We start from the raw sequence: 23,563 nt of genomic DNA on the forward strand, positions 1-23,563 counted from the left end.
TGTGTAAAAGATGACAAAAATGTCGATACCATGAATCGAGTAGATTTGTCGAGTTTGAAGGTCACAAATTAGGCGTAGATAACTAAGTAGATGAACAAAACTGATTTTTACCAAAAAGGTTGAGTATAGATCGAGATATTGGTATATAAAGTTTGTGACGTTAATGGTTTAAGTCACATGAGAATTTAGCTTATGTTTTAGTTGGTTTGAGTGGATTCTTGGTTGATATTTGACTGTGGTTATTGTGTGATTTATATGTGTAAAGCTTCAGACTCATTAGAGCTTGCTACAAGCTAGGAAAGAGTTAATTGAGCTTTTGATTTTCGAAAAAAGCATAAAGTGGTTAGTGTATAGAATTGCTACACGTAAACACGAGTCATGTGTTATTGGGAATTTAGTGGTAGCCTTAACCCCTACTCTAAATTCTGAGTGTAAGTTTTCTTGGACTATACTTGTCTTCTGGTTATATAATATGCAAGATACGTAATATGTGGATGTCGTGCTTATTCTGTAAAGTGTAGTTATATACATGTAATAAATGTACATTATATTTGTTATATGAATATGCTAGTGTTTTGCAAAAGATGCTAATATGCAGTGATGGTGCAGGGATAATTGGTAAGTAATATGTGTTGTTTTTCATATATGTTGGCCTTGTGATCTTGGAACCATTGGACATAGTTGGCATGCAATAGGATTGTGAATACTCACTTATATGTATAGAGGTTTTGGGCGGCGAGGCCCAGGGACATGTTTAGAGGGATAAGGGAATGTGAGCTAAGATCCATTCAACGAGACATGTGAAGGGAAATAAGGAGAGTGTTAGATATACGCTTCACTTTTAGGACATGTTTGACTCTACGAGACTATGTGTTATAAGGAGATCCGTGTACTCGATGTGTGATGGTAGAGCTCACTACATGTTTCATAATCCAAGTGTCATCATATCTTATCTTGTCCCATGTTATATAATTGTGTGTAATATGCTCTATGCTTGAATGATTATTTATATGTGCTATGAGAACAACTTTTAGGCTATGCATGATTTAGTACTATGTGATGCTAGACTTAAGAATGTACTCCTTGTGAACATATGTCTAGTTGTGTTACATGATGATGTGTTTATGTTGTGTTCATTCTTGCATTCACAGAGTTTGCAAAAGCTCATTCCCTCATTTCAACATTTGCAGATTAGTGACGCCACGATGTGGGCGGTGTAGTCTCCAAGAGAGTGATCCAAGGAAGTCTAATTATTCTTCGTAGGTGCTTCATTATTTTATTATTCATTTTGGGGAATTAGGCAATGTGGTAGAACTATTTTGAGATATGAAGCTTCACCATTTTGATTTACCTATAGGAATTTTGTGTTATTTCTATGCTAGAATACTTAAACATTAACAATGGCATGATGATATTGGTTCGGGTTCACTTTTAGAATTTTGTATTGTTGATTAATTCATATGAACAGTTATTTAATTCAGTACTTGGTGCATGTTGATTAGGAACTATTTGTGATGAGTTAATTGCATTCCTATGTTGTATTTTTAGCTCCAGTAGTAGAGGTATTGATATTGGGCTTTAAAAATTGATACCTCTGTGAATTATAATGTATAGTAAACAGAATAGGGATTTGATAATGATGCCTTTTCTCAAGTATCAATACTTGGGGGATAATTATCGATACTTTATCCTGTGGTACCGATATTTTCTGATAGATGGGTTTTTAAATCGAGAAATAGAATGCTCAATTGGTATCACTTTTTCAAGTGGTATCAATACCACTTTAGGAAATTATCGATACTTGGATATCAGTATCGATACCTACAGACATTTTTGTGGAATCCTTCTACTTAGCCCCTAAGCATAATTTTGACTGAACACGTGATCATTAATGAATGAATTGCATGTAATAATGATAATTAACCATTTGGATGTATGAATACTTGATCGACTTAACAAAATACAAGTTTAATAACTAATATTTTAAGATTTAGGGAGTATGGATTTAGGGATTATGAATTAGGGATTATAGTTTAAGGGTTGGGATTTAATGTTTAGGGGTTAAGGGTTTAGGGGTTAGATGTTAGGGGTTAAGAGTTAGGGATTTAAGGTTTAGGGATTCAGGGGTCGAGTTAAGGTTTTGAGTTTAGATTAATTATTTTTTTAATTTATATTTTAAATATGTTCTTATATAATTGTAAAATAGATAATAATAAATCAAATATATTGAAATTATGAGTATTGTTTAAATTATTTAAGAGATATATAATAGATAGACTTTATATGTATTGAATGGTTAATTTAGAGGGTTTAAGGTTAATGTTTACTTGAGATTTGTTAAATGATAAAATTTTATACAATTAATTAATACTTTTATATTTAAAAAAATTTAATCTAAATCATTTGATATATTTAAATATTAGTTTAAATAGAATTAATAAATAAGTTAAAAAAGTAATAAATTGATATGGATATTTATGCATAATTATTTATTTTGGAGAGGACCAAATTATAAGAAAAAAATACAAAAATAAAAATGAAATAAAAATGATATGGATATATAGGTAATTATTTAATTTAGATAATTCTAACTTAATAATTAATTACAACCATTTTATCATTTGTTTTCTTATTAAAATATTTATTTTGAGAGTACTTGTTTTTTTTATTTTATAAAAATTATTTTGTTCAAAATAAATCAATTAATAAAAACCAAAATAGCAAAACGGCGTCAATTTGTTCAAAATGAAATAGCGGCGTTTTTAATAAAAACGCTGCAAAAAATAAATCAATATATAAAAAAATAAAATAAAAAATTTTAGCATAGCAAAACAGCGTCAATTTGTTCAAAATAAATAGTAAAAAAACGCCGCAAAAAAATAAATCAAAATATAAAAAACAGATAAAAAAATTTTAGAATAGCAAAACGGCTTCATTTTGTTAAAAATGAAAAAATTTTGTGGCGTTTTTATCAAAAACGCCGCTAAAGGTAAGCAATAGAAAATAAATCAATTTATAAAAAATTAAAATAAAAAATTTTTAGCATAGCAAAACGGCAACATTTTGTTCCAAATGAAATTTTTTTTGTCAATAGTGGCGTTTTTATAAAAAACGCCGCAAAAAATAAATCAATTTATTAAAAAAAAAAATTTAAGCATAACAAAACGGTATCATTTTGTTTAAAGTGAAATAGCGGCGTTTTTAATAAATCAATTTATAAAAAAACAAAATAAAAAAAATTTTAGAATAGCAAAACGGCGTGATTTTGTTCAAAATGAAAAAATTTTGCGGCAATAGCGGCGCTTTTATAAAAGCGCCACAAAAAATAAATAAATTTATAAAAAATTAAAATAAAAAATTTTTAGCATAGCAAAACGGCGTCATTTTGTTCCAAATGAATTTTTTTTGCGGCGTTTTTTTGGAAAACGCCGCTAAAGGTGAGCAATAGCAGCGTTTTTTTATAAAAACGCCGCAAAAAATAAATTAATTTATTAAAAAAATAAAATAAAAAATTTTAAGCATAACAAAACGGTATCATTTTGTTTAAAGTGAAATAGCGGCGTTTTTAAAAAAACGTCGCAAAAATAAATCAATTTATAAAAAACAAAATAAAAAAATTTAGAATAGCAAAACCGCTTCATTTTATTTAAAATAAAAAATTATTTGCGACGTTTTTATGAAAAACGTCACTAAAAGTAAACAATTGTGGTATTTTTTACAAAAACGCCACAAAAAACATTTAAAATTAGCGCCATTTTATAAAAATTCCCCCCTCCGAAATCCCCAACTTTCCCCCCTAAAATTCCTAATCCCAACTTTCCCCCCTAAAATTCCTAATCCCAACTTTCCCCCCTCCGAAACTTTTTCTTGTTCCTTACTAATGCAACATATTCTGTTTTTTATATGATTAATTTTTTCGAAAACACTGTCATGGCTATGCAAACCGGAGTAGGTTTGTCGAAGATCTTGATCTTAGCCGGCGCCGGTACCGTTCCAACTGAATTTCTTACTTCAATTCTTCTTTTTTATTTTTCTTACCGTTTTAATTTTGACTTCAACTTGTTAATTTCGTTTTCAGGTTATACTGGTACTGTCCTCCTGAAAAACGGTAAATTATCGGACATTTTAGGCGAATTGCAGGTTAGTTTTGATCGTTTTGTTTGTTTTGATTTGCTAGTTTCTCCCTGCCGTATGATTCAAATATTTTTCCTTTGGATTTTGTGTTGATTGACTAGGTTTCTACTTTTCATTCTTTTTTGTCTATTAATTTTAGCTTTTAACTCCTTTTTTCCTGATTTGGCAGTCACTGCTGAAGGGACTCGAAAAATCGGGGGAGCAAGCTGATGATTCAGATGCACTTCTAGCTCAGGTATATGAGGAAATAGAGCTTAAAGTTTAAATCTTTTGGTTGTAATATTGATCTTTTTCTATCAATTTGTATGTGCGTCGTTTGTCAACGGAGAGCAGGCAACTGGCATCAGCACGGCAGATAACTGTTCTGAATGGGGATTCTGGCGGTATTTTCTTAATTATATTTGCTTAAATAGTAGTTCTTTTAGGCGCATATATGTGAAACCAGTTTATAATTGCATTAACGGGATTAGATGAACCATTTTCTAAGTGGATTTGCTTTGGTTGTATTAGTAATACAGAGACCTCGCAGGTAATTTAACCAAATAATTTAACCAAAAAGCAATTTAAGTATTTGAATTTTGGTTCTCAAAAGAAAAAAAATAGTGATTTTAATGTTAATGGAGTGTTTTACATAGTAAATAGTTAATAAAAATAAGCATAGATTCTGTGTTTTGTTTTAATGTTAATGGAGTGTTTTTAAGAAAACAATTTCAGTTGGTTCACTTTCATATATAAGTCAGTTTCTAAATTACATTCTTTCTCTTCCAGTTTAATTGCTGCACGGCAAGATCAACTTAGTTCAGTCTGCTATATGTGTCTTTTATCTTTTTGTTACTAATGATGTTGCTCTTGTGACAGGAAAAGTATGTATTCAAACACACCCGGCCAAAAAGACCAAAATCACTTAGAATTTATGAGTCACATGTTGGAATGAGTAGCCCAGTATGCATCTCCCTTTTCCTTGGCATGTAGCAAATTGTTAGTCAACTCTTCCACAAGTTCAGTTGCATATGGTTTTTCTAATTGTGAAGGAGGATCATAATAAGTTCTATAAAATCTTCATTCAATGCTATAATATGTGGGATCTTATTTTATATTCTATTTCTTTCTAGACTTGTTAGAATAAATCTTCCTCCTAGGCATTAGGACTGAAAGTAAAGCAGTAGTTTTTTAATAAAATACATTTTACAGGAGAAGTTTTCTTTACATGTGCAGTCTTCTATTCGTGCATTAGGTGATTGTTGTGCATTTTAATTTCCTAACTATGCGTAGTTGATATTTAAGTTTGTGATAATCACACTAGATCTTTCTTTATACTAGTTTTGGTGGTGATGGCATTTCTTAATAAGCAGAGAATATTTCTAAAGTTTAGGTTTTAGCTTCGGTGACATTTTCAAGAATTAACCTTGAAGCTTTGTTTTAGCTGCTAGTTAGTTCTCCTGCAATTTCTTCGAGTTTTCTTGATGATGGATTGAAAAAGATACGAAACATTGCAAAATTTGTTTGTTCTCAAATGTTCGCCTCTATTCTGTTCTTTGCAAGTGATGACTGCTGCGTTGTGTTTAATGTTTGTATCTTAAGACTGATCATTAGGATAGCATGGCTTTGAATGGAATTGAGGCTGGTTATTTTGAGCTATAGATCTAGTTGCCTTATTTACTCTTCTTTCAACAGTGTGCGGAGAGGTTACCTGCTCGGATGACTAGTTAGATCAGATAGCTTTCTTGATTTTTACTTAAACAACATTGTGAAGTTGATTGTTCTGGAAATTATCATCTTTGAAATCGACGGCAAGGATTTACATTAGTTAAAAAAGCAAACCTATTTATCATTCACCATTTGAGCCTTGCATCATTTTTGATCTTTCCTTTTTTTTTTTATTTTTTAGTTTTTATCTATATTGATTTTTGGGCAGCTATAATAGAAACTCCTCTTCTTTTTTTTTTCCTGGCAGGGATTAGGACCTTATTCAACCAGCATAAAAAAAGTTGAAAAGGAGATCAAGGAGATGGCAAAGAAAGTAAACGATTTATGTGGTATGTGTTTCTACTTTTTCTAGTGCTTATGTTTACGAATCCATTTGCTGGCTTTATTTTTCTATTTTCACTTATTATTTGGAGTTAGACATAGGATTGTGTTTAGGCATATATTTTGGCTTGTTTTTTTATGTTTTTCTTTACAGCATCTTGAATGCAATAAGATACATTTCTGTGTACTATATGCATCTTTGCCCGAAAAGAAAAAAAAAGGGGGGTCTATAAATTTTTATATTTTCATGTAATAATCTGCGCAAACGGTTAATGTAGATCAAGCGTAAGCTAGCTGCCTGGGAAATATACAACCTTCTTGTCTCTAAATTCCATAATTTGCAGTATCTAACCAGTTTTGAATTGGAAATGCTTCCCTAATGCCATTGGCACATTTGTACAATCTCTCTACCTTTCGTTCTGCTTTCTCTCTATAGCATTAGGTGTTATTGTCACACTAAGCTATTTCTTAATGAATAGCTTGTTTGAAGATTTTGGCTTCCTCCCTTCCAGTTGTAAATATTATTTCTTAATTGTTGCTTTAGGTACTGAGGTATCTTCTTTCAAATGCAAGATGGTGGCTGAAGGAGTATAAGTTTGATGGGTACAGATTTGATGGTGCGACTTCAATGATGTACAAGATTTTCTTGATTAAGTAAATGTATTATATATTTTATTACCAAGATTTACTTGATTAAGAAAATGCATTTTATGTTTTATTATCTTGCATATGTATTATTTATTTTAGTTTTGATTCTAAATTTTTATTTTTACTTAAGAGTTCTAACTTTTGGATTTTAATTGTGTTATTAATTTATTATTTTAAATTTTAAATTTAAATTCATTAATATTTAGTTTTAAAGTTAAAATTTTCGTAGAAAATTTCATTTAAATAATATTTTTTATTTATCCTTAAAACATAATATAATATTTATCATAGAAATAAATATTATTTAAAAAAAATATTTTTTTAAAGATATGTTTTTAGCGGCGTTTGTGTAAAAAGCGTTGCTAAAGGTCTTGATCTATAGTGGCTTTTGTAGAGAAAGTGCCGCTAAAGGTCTTGAGCTATAGCGGCGTTTGTGTGGAAAGCGTTGCTAAAGGTATTGATCTATAGCGGCGTTTGTGTGAAAAGTGCCGCTAAAGGTATTGATCTATAGCGGCGTTTGTGAAAAAATCGCCGCTAAAGGTCCTGATCTATAGCGGCGTTTATAGAAATAAACGCCGCAAACGTTTGCGGCGATTGCAACAGTGGCATTTTTTGCGGCGCTTTTAAAAACGCCGTAAATACTTTTAGTGGCGCTAAAAAGCGCCGCTAAAGGCATAAAAAAACGCTGCAAAAACCTATTTTCGTGTAGTGATGGTAATGTACAAACATACAAAGGGTGATTAGTCACTAAAGGTTTTCACCAAGTTCATGGTATTGACTATGATGAAAACTTTTCTCATGTTGCTATGTTTAAATCCATCTGAATCTTACTTGCAATAGTTGCAGTTTATAATTATGAAATCTGACATATGGACATCAAAACAACTTTCCTTAATGGGAAATTGGAAGAGGATGTGTACATGATAGAACCTGAAGGTTATGTCAACCTAAAAGATGCTAGTAAGATATGCAAGCTACAAAGATCCATTTATGGATTAAAACAAGCTTCTTGAAGTTGGAATCTTCGTTTCAATGATGCAATCAAAGAGTTTGGTTTTATAAAAAATGAAGACGAGCCTTGTGTTTACAAGAAAATTAATGGGAGCACTATTATATTCTTAGTACTTTATGTAGACGACATACTTATAATAGGAAATGACATATCTACCTTATAGTTTGTTAAGAATTGGTTAGGATGCTTTTTGTCTATAAAGGACTTGGGTGAGGCTACATACATATTAGGAGTCAAAATTTATAGAGATAGATCAAGGCGACTCCTAGCTCTAAGCCAAAGTACATACATAGATAAAGTGCTAAAAAGGTTTAGTATGGAAGAATCTAAGAGAGGATTTCTACCTATGGGACATGGAATTTCACTATCGAAGAAAATGTATCTTTCAACTTCACAAGAGAGAGAATGTATGAGTAAGATTCCATATGCTTCAGCTATTGGATCTATCATGTTTGCCATACTATGTACACTTTAAGATGTATCATTTGCTAAAAACTTGATGAGTCGATACCAAGTAGATCCTTATGAAAGTCATTGGGTCGCACTTGAGAAGGACTAAGGATGTATTCCTTATTTATGGAGGTGAGGAAGAGCTTATTGTAAAATGTTACACTGATGTAGTGTGGAAACTAATAAGGATGATTCACGATCGCAATCAGGTTTTGTGTTTTGCCTTAATGGTGGTGCTTTGAGCTGGAAAAGTTCAAAGCAAGATACAGTAGTTGATTCTACAACTGAGGCAGAGTATATGCAGCTATAGAGGCTGCAAAAGAGGTTGTTTAGATCAAGGAGTTCATATCTGAACTAGGGGTTTTGCCTAGCATATCAGATGCTATAGAACTTTATTAAGAAAACAACAGAGCCATTGCATAAGAAAAAGAACCCAGATCTCACCCATGATCCAACATATACTTAGGCGCTTCTATCTTATTCGAGAAATCATTGATCGAGGAGATGTGTAAATATGCATTGTACCAACAGATGACAACATCGTTGATCTACTAACAAAGCCTCTGACACAGAAGAAGCATGATCGTCACACTAAGTCACTTGGTATTAGATATATGATTGATTGGTCTTAGTGCAAGCTTAAGCTAATCCATAGGGGTGGTCGTTTTGGAGGCCCCAAATTAGGTATTAGGAGTAGATTTAGTTTTAGTTAGATTTTAAATTAGGTTTTATTTTCTATTCAAAATAGTTTATTTTCTTGTTCATCAACTTGGATTCGAATTGAATCCAAGAATTTATTTTCAATTATTTTAAAAATTTTCTTTCATATCTTGATTGTCAACAACGAGATTCAGCTAGCTGTTAAAGGATTTCGTAGAACTGAACACATCCAATTTATCAAACGAAGCAATTTCTATCCTTCTCTCATTTTAACTTATTTGTGAGTTTTGCATGATTGAATTGATTTTAGGGAACATGAAAATTGGATTCTTGAGTGGCTAAGTCCTTTAGGGAGATTAATGAATGGATGTGGGAGTGATTAATGGAAGAAATATGGTTTCCCATACTGATGCGAACCAGCCTCAATTGAATGAGTTGAGTCGCTTTCGTTGCCTGATCGTCTAACGAAGAAGTTTCGTTCGTCTTGATTCAAAGAGATATAATCGTTCGATGAAGTTGTTTATGGTTCAATTAAGGTTAAAGGGAATTGGTTTATGTAAAGTAATACGATGGAAAGGTATGGAACTTCAGTTTAATGGGAAATGGATGGATTGGCTTAAAAACAAGAAAGAACCAACACAATGGGTAAGTGTTGACCCGAATCTTATATGGTCTTAAGATGGAAAATGGACGAAGATAAGGACCTCGACCCACTATCTATTAAAGATAGGAACCTCGGTATAAGTTGAACACCACACTTTGGTTGAAAGTGATAAGTTCGGTTTTGCAAAGAGCAGGGTTGACGCCACTAACTAGTAGATAAGCCAACGGAGTCTTTGGACGAAATTGATAGAAGAAAATCTCACAAATATTCAATATATTATCAAATTGGCAAAAAGTCCTTTTACAATGAAAAACAACAACTATTTCTAGCTTAATCTATAGTAGCCGGATGGACAAATTCTAGGCTTAATTTCTAAGCAAACATTGAACTAAATTCCAGCTTTAATTCATGAATGATGGTCAATGTAGGTCCGGCTGAATGGTGACTAATAGGCAGCTTCTAAATGAATTTTGGAGATTCATGCAGCAGCTAAATTCAGCTAATGAGTTTAATGGACTCATTCATTAGGCAACTCTAGCTGAAAAGTGAACAACATTAAAGAAGAACTTGAGCAGCCTTTTTATTTGTGAATGGGTGGTTTTGAAGAGTCCCCATGGTGTGAACATGGCTGAACCGAACAGCCATGGTGTGAACAGCTTTTATGCTTCCTTGAGAAGAGAATCGGCCAAGCCTTGAATGGATAAATAGCTTGAACACTCTTGGCCGAATAGTTGTCTTGAATAATCCCAAATTAATTCGTCTTCAATGCATGAAATGTACCAGCTGCAAATGCATCTCCCCATGTATGAATCTACATGCATGAATCTGCCCAATGTATCTTCAAATTCGGCTGCACCTAAAAAACATACATGAACTTAATTAAATTAAACAAATTTAGTTGAACCAATTTAAAACATAATGTGAACATACTAATTAACATTGGAACAAATTAAATTATAACTAAACTAGACACATTAATTCGGCTGGACAAAATTAAAACATGTATTAAGACAAACTTAATTAAATCTGGACACATTTATTTCAGCTAAGACAAAACATATTAAATACTTGTAATAGTTTAGGACACACTTATGAGCTGTAGTAATGCTTAAATAAATGCAAATATAAAGACCAAAAATTCCAGCAATTGAATTAGCTAGCTGAATAAAATTCAGCTTCCAGCAAAATATAAACTAAAATGAGTTGAAAGAAATTAAACCGAGCTCAAACGAGCTGAATTAAGCTCATGTGAGCTAAACTGAGCTGGGAAAACTAAGATTGAGCTTGTTGAGCTGAAATTGAACTTCATCTTGCACTTGGGGCCCTCGTGTTTAGGCCAATCTCGATGGCAACGAGTGGTGCCATAACATGATGTGATTGGGATCACATCACATACAAATTAGTTGGTATAAATTATATATGCTTAAACCCTAAGATTGACGACCCTAGGAAGTAATCTAGAATAAACGAGGTGGAAAGATAAATTTATCGAGCAAATTGTAAGTTATCTAAGTCAAGAAAGTAAGGTCGAAAGGTAAGTTAGTACTAGTCAATTAGTTCTTAAAGGCCGAAAGGTAATACTGGTTAGTTAATAAATAATTCATTAAAACAAACCTGAGTTTTGATGTTAATTACAACCACAGAAGCGAGTTCCTCTTTTGTTTATTAATTGATATTTTCTTCGTGGATTTATTTCTTTCCTGTTATTTTCTTTTATTTGATAATATTTTTATTTATTGTAATATGATTTTTGGTGATTACTGTTTATACCTAATATTGTAGAAGTAAATTTAGATTTAATCCATTCTCCCCTTGGTAAAACATCGAAACAGTTACCGGTGTTTTGTTGTACCACTTCTACATTACAATTAGCTTGTTCTCTTGTAGATACTACACTTAATTATATATAAAAGATTGGGCTATACAAGTGTGGTTGTTCCATGACTTGTGTTCAAGATAAACATCAAGGAAAAGAGATATACTACAAGATGTCATTATTATAGAAATCTGATCATGAACCATAACTTCTTGTAACTTGGGTAGTAGTGATTCTTGGGAAAAAATTTGATTTTCTTGCACAGCGGAAAATTAAAATTTTAAAAATCGACCCGGTTTGTGAAATTTATAACAATAAACCTTAACCAAATATATACCTATGTTTTCAGACCTTGATGTTTTTATGTCTTTTACCAAACTATTTTCTCCACTATTCTCATACCACGAATTGCTTTGAGTGTAGGCTCGAACCAATCTGACCCAAAACACAGAACTCAAAAAAAGTTTTCTTTTTGGGGTGAAAATGAAAATTCTCTCTTCTTTAATAGAAACTGGTAAAATTGTTATTTTGGAAAAATATAATTAAAAGTTTTATATACTATAATTCGGTGTAGCATATTAAACTAGTTTTCGCACTTTGGGAGCTTGAACATAAGCATTCTAGTTGTGTTTTAATTACATTCTAGCAAGTTTAGTTAAATATAATAAAATGTGTATTCGAGTCATTTTTTGACCTTAGGAGCTAAATGAGGCCTAAGGGTAAGCTAATATGTTTTGTGAGTGTGCAGGAGACCATTAGAAGGCGTATTAATTCAACACTTGTCGCTAGGTTGCAACATGAAGCATTAGATGTAGCAACATAGGGAGCAGAACTGAAGAATTCCAAGATTTCCTTTAATGTCATGACACAGCCTAAGGATGTTGTGACATACCCTTAAAAACACCCTCCTGCCCTCGATGTCGTGACATAGAACCTAGTCTGTTACGACATCACCTTTTCATGGGAAATTAATACTAGTCATGGGAGTTTTGGTCCGCACAATCTCAATTTAAGCTCGGGAATGTCAATTGACCTAGCGTTAAGGACGACGACCATATTAAGTCTATAAATAGGCTTAGCTAACACATGTTATGGAGACCTCTTCTGATTATATAATTTTCTATTTAGTTTTATCGACAAGCCCAAGCCAAATATCTTGATTTCGAATGGCAATGCACCGTAGACTCATATATATTGTCCACTAATACATGACCAATTAATGTTTGGATAAAAATTCTTTCTAGAAGCATCCTCTTTTAAGGACTCACAAAAATCCCTCGGGTTGTGCCACTATCGTTAAAAGATCATCAATTCCTAATGAAATGGATGTAGCAGTGGCTTGTTGGAAACCCAGAGCTTTTACTTGATCCAGGAGGCTTCTTTGAGCAACCTGTTATAATAGGAAAACCTTATATCTTGAAATTAATTCATCAAGTTGATGATAAAATACATGAGCATTCCAGTGGACATTATGCACTTGTTACACAACAACCACTTAGAGGAAGGTCCAAGCAAGGAGGACAACAGGTAGGAAAAATGGAGGTTTGGGCTCTAGAGGGATTTGGTGTTGCTCATATTTTAAAAGAAATGCTTACTTATAAATCTGACCATATTAGAGCTCGCCAAGAAGTACTTGGGACTATGATCATTGGAGGAACAATACATAAACCCGAAGATGCTCCAGAATCTTTTCGATTGGTCGTCCGAGAATTACGATCTTTGGCTCTAAAACTGAATCATTTCCTTGTATCTGAGAAGAACTTCTAGATTAATAGGAACGAATCTTAATCAGAATGAATCAGAATTTTTCTTCTATGATCGACCGATATAAACATCAACAACTGCAAATTGGATCAGTTTTTCCCCAACAAATAAGTGCTTAGGCCAAGAAAATCCTACCTAATGGAAAAACTGTTGGAGATGTGACAAAACCCTATACTTTTCATTACAAAACCAATAAACCGAAAAAGGATGGATTATTTGGTGAAAGAATTTTTGGACCTATAAAAAGTGGTATTTGCACTTGTGGAAATTATCGAGTAATTGGAAATCAAAAGGAGGGCCCTAAATTTTGTGAACAATGCAAAGTTGAATTTGTTGATTCTCGGAAACAAAGATATCAAATGGGATACAGAAGGGTGGCATGTCCAGTAACTCATGCATGGTATTTGAAACGTCTTCCTAGTTATATCGCCAATCTTTTAAACAAAACTCTTAAAGAATTAGAGGGTCTAGTATAATGCGATGTGTGATTTAATCAAAATTATTATTTTATAGATTAGGAATGAGAAACTATCATCCCATTCAATCGAATTGGGATGCCCTAGATCTGACATGTCTCTTGGGAAGAGTAACGTGAAGCTCAAAATTATGGGCGTATTCAATACTCCCAAATAAAAAGGGAATTGGTCTTTAGTTGTTTCTTTCTCTTAAATTTTAGACTTTATTTCTATTATTGTTATTTACTTTCGGGAAGAAATCAGATTCTGAAGTTATTCTCAAACTCTATGAGGATTCTGTGTTTAAAATTAATATAATCAAGCTTTTTCTAAACTCTATTCTAGAAATTGCTCTTCATGTTCATTAGATCCATGAGGACTAATCCTCCTATAGGGGATTAGCGAGTGGAGGTATGAATAATTAACTATTTTGTAGGGATTTCTTTACAAATCAGCTGTTCACGAGAAGAAGAACCCAAAGCCTAGGCTTGACAACCTTAGGAAGTCATCAAGGTGCGAATTAATCCAAAATTAGTATGGCCTATCCGTGAACACCTTAACCATGAAACGGTCTAGATTGTGAGTTTGGAAGATAAGTAGTTCTTGCCAACTCAATATTTCAATGGTCGTATCTAAAGATACTTTTAAGATATTGACTAGTTAATTAAACAAGAATGCCTAAGACGACAGTTGATGAAGATTACCAAAGCGAGCTAATCACCCTTGCCTAGATTTGATATTTACCTTCTTATTTGATTTCTTTCTTTTTTATTTATTTACTTTTATATCCTTTATCATTATTTTTATTATAATTTATCCAAAAACCCTTCTTTTAATTATTCGTACTATAATTCGATTAAAGTATTAATTAGATTTGTTTATGTCTAAGTTAGAATTAATTTAGTGCTCGCCTCCCTTGGGTACGATTCTCAGAGTACTTCGTTGTAAACTATATTACAACCTGGCTCTTACACTTGCGAATACCGTTTTCCACATCTTTTGTGCAGGATCTCTACTTTAGAAGTTGGTACATCTAGAGTCGATTGCTGGGGAGGCAACGTCACTATATTAGTTTTAATTTTGGCATATTAGTAGAATAATTATGAAATTTTTAGATTATAGTTAGAAATTTAATTTTATTGTTTCTACTAATCTTATCTTTTTGGGTTTAGCGTATGACTCGTAGTAGGGGAACACCTATAGAACCAGTCACAGATCCAAAGAGAATAATTCGAAAAAATTGTCGGTAGTAATAGTAGCAGCAACAGCAAATGGAAGATAAACCAAAACCTACTGTAGGCAACGTACCACGTGAGAATCCATTATTCGACGAGGCTAACAATTTTGAAAATCCACCGCCACCACAACTACTCGCAAATCTAAATATGGTGCATAACGAAAGGACTCTAAGCAAGTACGCGCTACCAGATTTGGATCTGGTTCAATGGAGTATAACGAGGCCAACCATCAAGACTAATAATTTTGAGATAAAGCCAACTATGATTCAAAACAATTTGCAATTTTGGAGGAACAATGACAGAGGATCAAAGTCAACATTTAAAATGGTTCCTCAGCTTTGTGATACTTTCAAATACAATGGGGTCACTAATGAGGCTATTCATCTTTGGGTGTTCCCTTTTTAATTAATTGATAAAACCTTTTCTCAGCTAAATGCACAGACACTAGGATCAATCACGATATGGGATGAACTCGCAGGGAAATTCTGACAAAAGTTCTTCCCTATTAGCAAGAGGGTCCAGCTAAGAAGGGAAATTTCAATATTTAAGTAGTTAGAAGGGGAATACTTTCACGAAGCATGGGGATGTTTTAAAACATTATTTCAGAAGTGCCCACACCATGAATTACCTGAGTGGTTACGAAAATAGAGTTTTTACAATAGGTTGGATGTGTATTTGAGGTCAAGATTAGATGGAGCAGCAGGAGGAACTTTAATGAACAGAACATATGAAGATGCGTATGAATTTTTAGAAAGTATGGCGATGAATTCTTGTCAGTGGCAAACTAAACATTATACATATGGCCGAAGACCATCTACGGTGAAGGCTGTCTAGGATAATGATAGGTATCAACAATTTGCGGATAGAACTAACCAAATAAAGGCTGAGAAGAGTGCAACATCTATCTATGGAGGAGACAAACCGCTCTTCCATTATATTAATAATCTTACCGAGGATGTGAAATACATTGGGAATAGGGATGGAAATCCCTATTCAAATACATACAATCTCGGATAAAAAGATTTCCAGAATCTGAAAGGGGGAGGAAATCAAAGAGTAGGTAATAGTTTTAACACATTTAAAAACAGTAACTATCAACCTTCTTTTTATAGAAACCCCAGGAAAGGACTAACCTAGATGACCATACTGCATATGGTCAACATCTGGATAGAATCAAGGGGGAGATGCAGTCAATGAGAACGAATGTGAAACAGGTGTAGTTTTAGGGCACTAATTCAACAAGAACATTGACTAAACTGGAAGATTGGATTAGCCGATTGATGAACATGATGGGGGATATAAAAAGGAAAATTGGCATAGGTATTCCTAGTTGCAACCTCTGAAATCGGGCTTAGATGTTATGGCCCAGTCTAAGCGATCATATGGACCATGGAAATGGCTAAAACACGAGTTAAATAAATAGGTCTAGTTTTTGACAATGCATGCTTAATATTTCCTTTGAACACGATTGTTTTAAAACATAACTTGAGAAGAAATCTTATTTGTGAAAAACGTCGGAACGATCTTAAAAATTCAAGTTTAATCAAGAGGTTGTTGAAAATGGATTTTATTAAAAAAACACTTAAACAATTCATCATTATTAAAACCCATGCAGAATGTTCAATTGTCCATGGTTTTTAAAATAAAGTATCCATCCCATAGTTTAATAATAAACCACAATTAAAGTCCCAAAATAAAAATTTAAAAGTCCACAAAAGTCTCAAAAAAATTAAAATTATCCATAACCATAAAAATCGTTTATTTCCGAGAGCCTTTCCGATGGCTGAATCTGAGTCCTAACCACGAGGATCATCTGAAATACATAAGTAACATGGGTGAGCTTTAAAAGGTTAAGTGTGAGAACAACATCTAATATATATATTTGCATACACATCAAAGTACATACATCAATCATGATATAATCATAATTCATCAAGATCATGAAATATAACACTGATGCTTATGCATGAACATATTGATGCATATTTTTATCGATGCACATTTTATAAAGTTCCTACCCATCTCCACTACACATCAATATCAAGTTCCCCAGAACTCGTCCATCCAAAACACCATTTGTGGACAAGCCACCACTGATTTGTAGATAAACTGCAACTGATAACACTGATGTGGACAAGCCACCACTGAATTGCAGATATACTGCCATTGGTTCCTCCTTTCAAAAAATCCCACTCCATGCATGTGGTATGGAAATTTTCACATATACACTTATGCATGTAAACATGCCATCATAATAACTTATCACATACTAATCACTTTTAACATGTTTAAAATGCTTTTCAGAATAGATCATAGATCTTGATTTTTCATACATATATACATATAAATCACACAATTTTAAATCATCACATATAACACATGAGCTATACATCACATATCATGAGCATGAGATCTACAAAAATATCATAACCGCAATCATACGTATATCACTTGTCATGTAAATCATAGATCCAGTTGGTTAGAACACTTACTTGGTATCCATATCAATAAGTTATACAAATCTTCATAAATATTTTGTATTTTAATATTTTTAATATAATTAATTTGTTAATAATAAAATATTGATGTCACACAAACAAATAGTATCCACCCACACATTAGATTATAGATTTGGATTGCCTCAACCCTTATTTACGGTTTCACCTGATCTATCTTGCAAGACGATCTATCACTTAAGTAACATGTATTAGTGTGGATCTTTGAAAATGTTTTATCACTTAAGAGATATATCACTAATAGTTTTTACATCACTTACCCCACGATCTAAGACTCTCGAAAAGAGGATTACCTTTGCAAAGTTAGGGGTCTCCCCTACGATTATTGTTCGGCCCTTCAAAGTGATACGAAGAAGTATTAGCACTATAGTTCGTAAATAAATAAAAATAATAAAATAACACTATGATTCATGGCACTATCCATTTGGCCATATTAAGGAATCCCTAGGAGAAGGGGTTTTACGACCCAAAATAATCTTTACTTACACTTAACTAATTTGAATTGGAAAGGAGCAATCTCAAAAGATCGAGAAATATAGATAGGTTCATTATAATTAAAGAATAAGTATGATTAAAACAACGTGAGAATCGATACAAGGAGAGGAAAAGACAAAGAAGATGAAAATTTTTGATGACTGACACTGACAGCAATGGTCCGACGATGGAGGATGTAACGCCCCAAAATTGAAGTGTTTAATTTTTGAATTGATTGTTTGATTTAATGGCTAAGTGATTTGGGTGTGTTGTGAAGTGTTTGAGAAGCTTGGGTTCAAGTTTTGGCTTTTGCAGAATTTTTAGTTTTGCTTTTTTTTTTCTGAATCTGGACACTAGCACATAGGCTTTGTAAATATTAGTTCTTGTTTTATGAAAAAAAAAGCCTATTGGTCCAGTGGTAGGTGGCGTGTGAAGTACTCTTAAAGTCTAAGGTTCAAGTCTTGTTCTGCAGTGTGGAGTGTTTATTTTTATCACCTGTGCTGTGAGGTGGTGGAGTTTGACTGAAATGCTATGGAATTTGAATGGAGGAGTGAATCATGGAGAGAATAGTGGGATTGTGATTGGGTGGAGTGAGTCAAGGAGAGATAAGGGGAGAGATTTTAGGATAAAATCAATGAGTCATTTTGTTAGGAAAGTTGTGCCGTTTGGGGAAAACTCTAGCTGGAGGTTTCGGCTGGGGGGTGTGCTTGTGCCGAATTTGGTCACTATACACTGAGGGAATCAGTTTCTGAAGTTGTTTTTCTTCTATCAGTTTGGTTTCGGTCAGTTTTGCATTTTTTCCTTTTCGTTTTTGAGTGCCGAATATTCGTTTTTGCCTTTTCAGTTTTGCTAATCTCTTTTTCCTTTTGGGTGTTGACCGAATATTGGTGGTTTCCCTCTATCGATTGCTTTTTCCTTTTCCTTCTGTTGTTGCCGAATTCTCTCTATTCTCTCTTCCCTCTCCTATTTTCTCTTCTCTTCTATTCTTTTCCTCTTCAATTTAGTGCTACAAGAGTTGTCAACTACCGATAAGTTCTATGCTCTTCATTGTGTTCTCTTCTTTCTCTTTTCCTAAAACTGAACACCCTCCTTCGTAATCTTTGATTACCGACTGCTGAAGCTTTTCTCTCGATGTGCTACTTGTTACGGTTTTAGAGTTTTCCTCAAGAAGTGGTGCAGTGTAAGCGTTGTTAGCCGTCGAAATCACTCTCTCATCCCTCGGTCAAGGTAAGTAGGCTAGTCATCTTTTAAGTGTAGGTTGAATGTTCCTATGGTTCTATAAATGATCATGTGTAGATTTCAACCACATGATTAAACAATACTGTTTAATGAAGTTCGTTGTATTGCAGATATCCGTAAAAAAGGATTGAAGTCAATCTTCATCAGTTGTAAAAGTGGTCTAAGCCACTTTTGTCAATCGAGGCAAGTATTAGTTTAATTTTTGTTAAGGATGTAAAAGAAGGAGCTTAACCTTATTGTTAGTAACTACTGTAAAACTTGTATTAATGCAAATTATGTAAAAGAAGGAGCTTAACCTTATTGTTAGTAACTACTGTAAAACTTGTATTAATGCAGATTTTTGGGTGTTCGTGGATCTTAGTACGTTTTCACAAACAGGTGTGTAATCACCCACTACAACCGTAGATCGGCGAAAAGCTAAGAAGTCGTAAACACGGCATTTGAGACCACACGGGCATGCGATCGCTCGAGTGGCAAGCCCAGCTTGCGATTCATGGGTAAAATGACTGAAATGCCCTTGAAGGGTAAAATGACTAAAATGCCCCCGAATGGTAAAATGACTGAAATTCCCTCGAAATGTAAAATGATCAAAATGCCCCCGAAGAGTAAAATGACCAAAATACCCTCGAAGGGTAAAATGACCAAAATACTCCCAAAGGGTAAAATGACCGAAATACCCTCATAGGGTAAAATGACTACTATACCCCTAGGAGTTGAAATGTAGGTATGACCAACTCACTTTATGATATATATATGACTGTTACTGAGTATGACATACTGCATACACGTATGATTTACGACACGACATACTGCATGGGGTTAGGATTCTGATATAGGAAAGTATACTGTATTGCTGGCTTTACCACATATATTGTTACTGGCAGCTCTGCTGCGTTTCTGTTACTGCCAGCTTTGCTGCGATACTATTGTTAGAGTATGCCCAAAGATCAATCATGAGATGGTTGTAATAACATACTTGATTTATCATGTTTATTAATATAAGGCGTTACCATTATTATTTCAGTTTCTTTTCTGTGTATATAAATAAACTGTTTTATGATAATGTCCTGAGAATAATATGATTATTCTTAAAATTTCCTTTGTCAAGTATTATTGTTGGATAGGACAACGATAATGCATTAAGAATAACATGTAGTTGATTGATGATAAAGAGTTGTCATTGATATGGAATGTCAGAATCATTACATGAATATGTGTGTTAGAGAACAACATATTGGATTGACCCGTTATGAGTATGTTTCTTGGATTATTATGTAATTGTCACGACATTACTCATAATGATTAATATTTATATGATCCTCAGACTTGAGATCATCATAATCCCAACATCGTGAGTTGTATATTTTGATACAGTCAAACGTACACCGTAACTGGTTGTTCTATAAAGACTGATGTTGGATATACCACAATCTATGTAGAGGGATATGGTTGGTCGATATAGGATAAGTCCCTCCTACATAATAGGAGTAATATCTTAGGCCACTTGATTAAGTGAGACTAGAAATGCATGGCCATGCTCAAATAAGTTGATATTAGATGTCATACTTATTTGTATATCGTAGTCTGCTTAAGATATCAAGGAACATGGAATGAACAATGCAAGTGTGACTATTCCATGACTTGTGTCTAATCCAGAGATAAAGGACTTAAGGATTATTGCATAAAAGGATAATCATAAAAAAAGGTTATGTCGAATCATGATCTCTTGTGACTTAGGTAGCAATGATGCATTACTAGATGCCACTCATTGTTTGTAGCATTAGAATCATTCTAGTGTTACTGCTAACGTTACAAGAACCTACAGAGTCACACCCTATAGTTGAAATAAACGGAATAAACCATAGTTGGTATTGTTTTTGGGGTCACTTGAATTAAATTAATTATAGAATTAATTTAATTCGGTAATCAAATTTCCAACACATTATGTACAAGGTTGTTGTATGTATAGTGAGGACATGAATTTGGTTAGCATAAGAATTCAAATAAATATATGGTTTACCGAACTTATATTATAATTAATGTAATTATAATTTTCGGTTTAAAAATATTATTATATTTATTTAATTCCTAAAAACCCTAAAACAAAAGGATATATATAATCTCGTTTTTCTTTGTTTGAGCCTAGCAGCCGTCAAAGAAAAATAACTCTCAAAACTATTTTAGGGATTCCTTTCATTCGTAGTCAACTGGGTGGATTACGTAGAGGCCGGGATCATGATAGATTGCGGCTTGGTTCGACAACAGATCAGACTACTCGTTGTTAAGGTGTTGCTGTCTACTCTGAATAAACATTAGGTAATTTTGTAACCTTGATCACCCCGATTCGTTCCTCACACATGGATCCATGGTTAGGGTCGCCGATTTTATTTTTTTTCGCTGCACCGTAGGGGTGTCGGCGATCCAACAACTATTACTGGCAGCTTTGCTGCGATAGTGGTGTGTTGGCTGGGTGGGTCGATTTTATCCTCAGATGGTGTGTTGGTTGGATTGGGATGGGTTGCATTATTGCACTCTACTGGTTACTGTATTGGGCTAAGGCCCACACTGTTACTGTAATGGGCTAAAGCCCATACCATATTGTTACTGTTTAGGGCTCAGGCCTAGACTGTTACTGCATGTTGTATATTGATTGACTAATAGGAGATTACACACTGAGTTTCATAAACTCACCCTCTCCTTTTAACTGTGCAGGTAATCCTCAGCCATAGGCGATTCGGTGCTGCAGGGGACTCGTAGGTTGCCACACAATTGCTGCTGTTCACATTTTCTTTTATTTTAAATTAAATTATAAGTTGGGTTTTTTTTTGTAATAAGGCCTTCAAGTTGGTTTAAATTTTTAATTGGGCTTTTGCTTATATATTTTAAACTGCTATTTTTGGAAAAGACGACTTTTTAAAATAGTTACAGTTTTCAAAGACACGAGTTTTAAACAATATAATTTAAAAAGCTTCCACAATTTTAGACCAACTTATTAAAACAATATTAGATAATAAGACAAGCTTATCGACTAGTTGATTTGTTGACTAATAATAAAAGGGGTTTATCTTAAACTTCAATGTGACACACCAGATTTGACCATAACATCTAGGCTGGGTTTGGGGTGTTACATTTAGTGGTATCAGAGCTCGGTTGCAAAACTTGGCTATGGAATTGGTTTGAAAATAACTGGAATTTTTGGAAAACTATTTTGAATTATTTTGAAGGTTACAAGTGTGGCACACCGAGTCTCCAGCGCCAAAACTGAAATATATTGAGAGATTACTATAGATAGTAGAACTGTACTAAAACTCTTAAATTAGGGAAAATTGAGACTGTAGGAAAACATAAATTGTAGGTAGACTCTTGAATGACAAAAAAAACTCTGATTATTGCTTTTCATAAGACATCTATTAATAATTACTTGAACTACTAACTAATGCATAAAACTTCGTAAACAGATTATACGTTAATCGATATAAGCACTAGAGGTACTCGCGGAAGGGGCACTCGAGGCCGTGGTAGAGGACGAGGGAGTGCTAGGGCTGGGTCTTTGGCGTCAGGCCACATGCCTAATGTTTGGGCTAGGGAAGCACCAGCTTCACCGGTGACTGAGATAAGATCATTCTATCGAGTGGCTGGGGATGATGCACTATCCCAAGCTAAGCTCCGTATTCTGAAAATGGTCGTAGGGACTAGTACTGGGGCTGTGGGCCGTGGGTCGATTTCAAAATGACTCCAGCAGAATGTAGCAGAAATCTTCAGGGGTATTTCTGGAGTAGCCCCTAATGTGGTTGAATACTAGTTGGAAGCCACGAAAAAAATAATGGATGATCTCCACTGCACTTTTGAGCAAAAGCTAAAAGGTACAATGTCTTTATTGCGAGACGAGGCCTATCAGTGGTGGCTTACCGTGAGAGAGGGTACTTAGGCTGATCAGTTAACGTGGGATTTCTTTAAGTCGGCATTCCAAGGAAAGTATGTGGGCACAAGTTATGTGGACGCTCGAAGAAAGGAATTTTTTAGTTTGATCCTGGGGAATAAAACTGTGGCTAAATATGAGGCAGAGTTTCTATGACTGAGTCACTATGCTCAAGGGATAGTGGCAACTGAGTATGAACGCTGTGTGCGATTTGAGGATGGCCTCTAAGATGAGTTGTGAGTCCTGATAACTCCGCTGAGGAAGCGAAATTTTGCTGCCCTAATTGAAAAGGTAAAAATCACCAAGGATGTGAAGCGCTCTGAATGCCAGAACCGTGAGAAAGATAGGGGCAGGTATAGGAGGGATTCAGAGCCCTCAAGTTATTCTGGAAGGCCTAAACAGAAGGCCAAGTTTAATGGGCCAGTCCGAGCTGGGGTTACTGTTGCTAGATTACAGCCTTGTGCTGACTATGGGAGATATCATCTGGGTGAGTGTTGGAAGAAGATTAAGGCATGTTTCAGATGTGGGTCTAAGGAGCATCAAGTTAAGGATTGTCCTCATAGGCCTACTCAGATGCAAGCTGCAGGTTAGTGTTTTGTTCAGCCA

General features: G+C 33.9%; 1 protein-coding gene and 1 non-coding gene across 6 annotated transcripts; one reads left to right on the top strand and one right to left on the bottom strand.

Moving 5' to 3' along the window:
• Positions 1-3,752: 3,752 nt before the first annotated feature.
• LOC107909620 (uncharacterized) lies at positions 3,753-6,883 on the top strand. 5 transcript variants are annotated; one of them, XM_041099192.1, is made up of 7 exons: positions 3,787-3,985; positions 4,079-4,140; positions 4,304-4,369; positions 4,442-4,517; positions 4,993-4,997; positions 6,089-6,170; positions 6,707-6,883. In XM_041099192.1, exons 1-7 carry the CDS (start codon positions 3,904-3,906, stop codon positions 6,754-6,756), a joined length of 423 nt encoding a protein of 140 aa, XP_040955126.1. In that variant the 5' UTR covers positions 3,787-3,903; the 3' UTR covers positions 6,757-6,883. The 5 variants fall into 5 exon arrangements, with proteins under 5 accessions (XP_016692712.1, XP_040955126.1, XP_040955127.1 ...); XM_041099193.1 differs by having other exon boundaries at positions 4,442-4,514; XM_016837223.2 differs by lacking the exon at positions 4,442-4,517 and having other exon boundaries at positions 3,753-3,985; positions 4,993-5,076.
• An 8,446-nt stretch (positions 6,884-15,329) lies between these two features.
• On the bottom strand, positions 15,330-15,435 carry LOC121220569 (small nucleolar RNA R71). Its single transcript, XR_005917787.1, has one exon. It is a non-coding gene; the product is annotated as a small nucleolar RNA R71 (small nucleolar RNA).
• Between the last annotated feature and the right edge of the window lie 8,128 nt (positions 15,436-23,563).

This window comes from Gossypium hirsutum, chromosome D08, assembly GCF_007990345.1.
Source record: "Gossypium hirsutum isolate 1008001.06 chromosome D08, Gossypium_hirsutum_v2.1, whole genome shotgun sequence".
In the NCBI taxonomy this organism is placed as follows: domain Eukaryota; kingdom Viridiplantae; phylum Streptophyta; class Magnoliopsida; order Malvales; family Malvaceae; genus Gossypium; species Gossypium hirsutum.

What these genes read in the sequence shown, in the direction of transcription:
- LOC107909620 (XM_016837223.2), top strand. Translation starts at nt 3,904, where the DNA reads ATGATTAATTTTTTCGAAAACACTGTCATGGCTATGCAAACCGGAGTA. An exon ending in CTTGATCTTAGCCGGCGCCG is followed by an intron (nt 3,986 to 4,078) that starts GTACCGTTCCAA and finishes TTTCGTTTTCAG; the next exon opens with GTTATACTGGTACTGTCCTC. An exon ending in CAGATGCACTTCTAGCTCAG is followed by an intron (nt 4,370 to 4,992) that starts GTATATGAGGAA and finishes CTCTTGTGACAG; the next exon opens with GAAAAGTATGTATTCAAACA.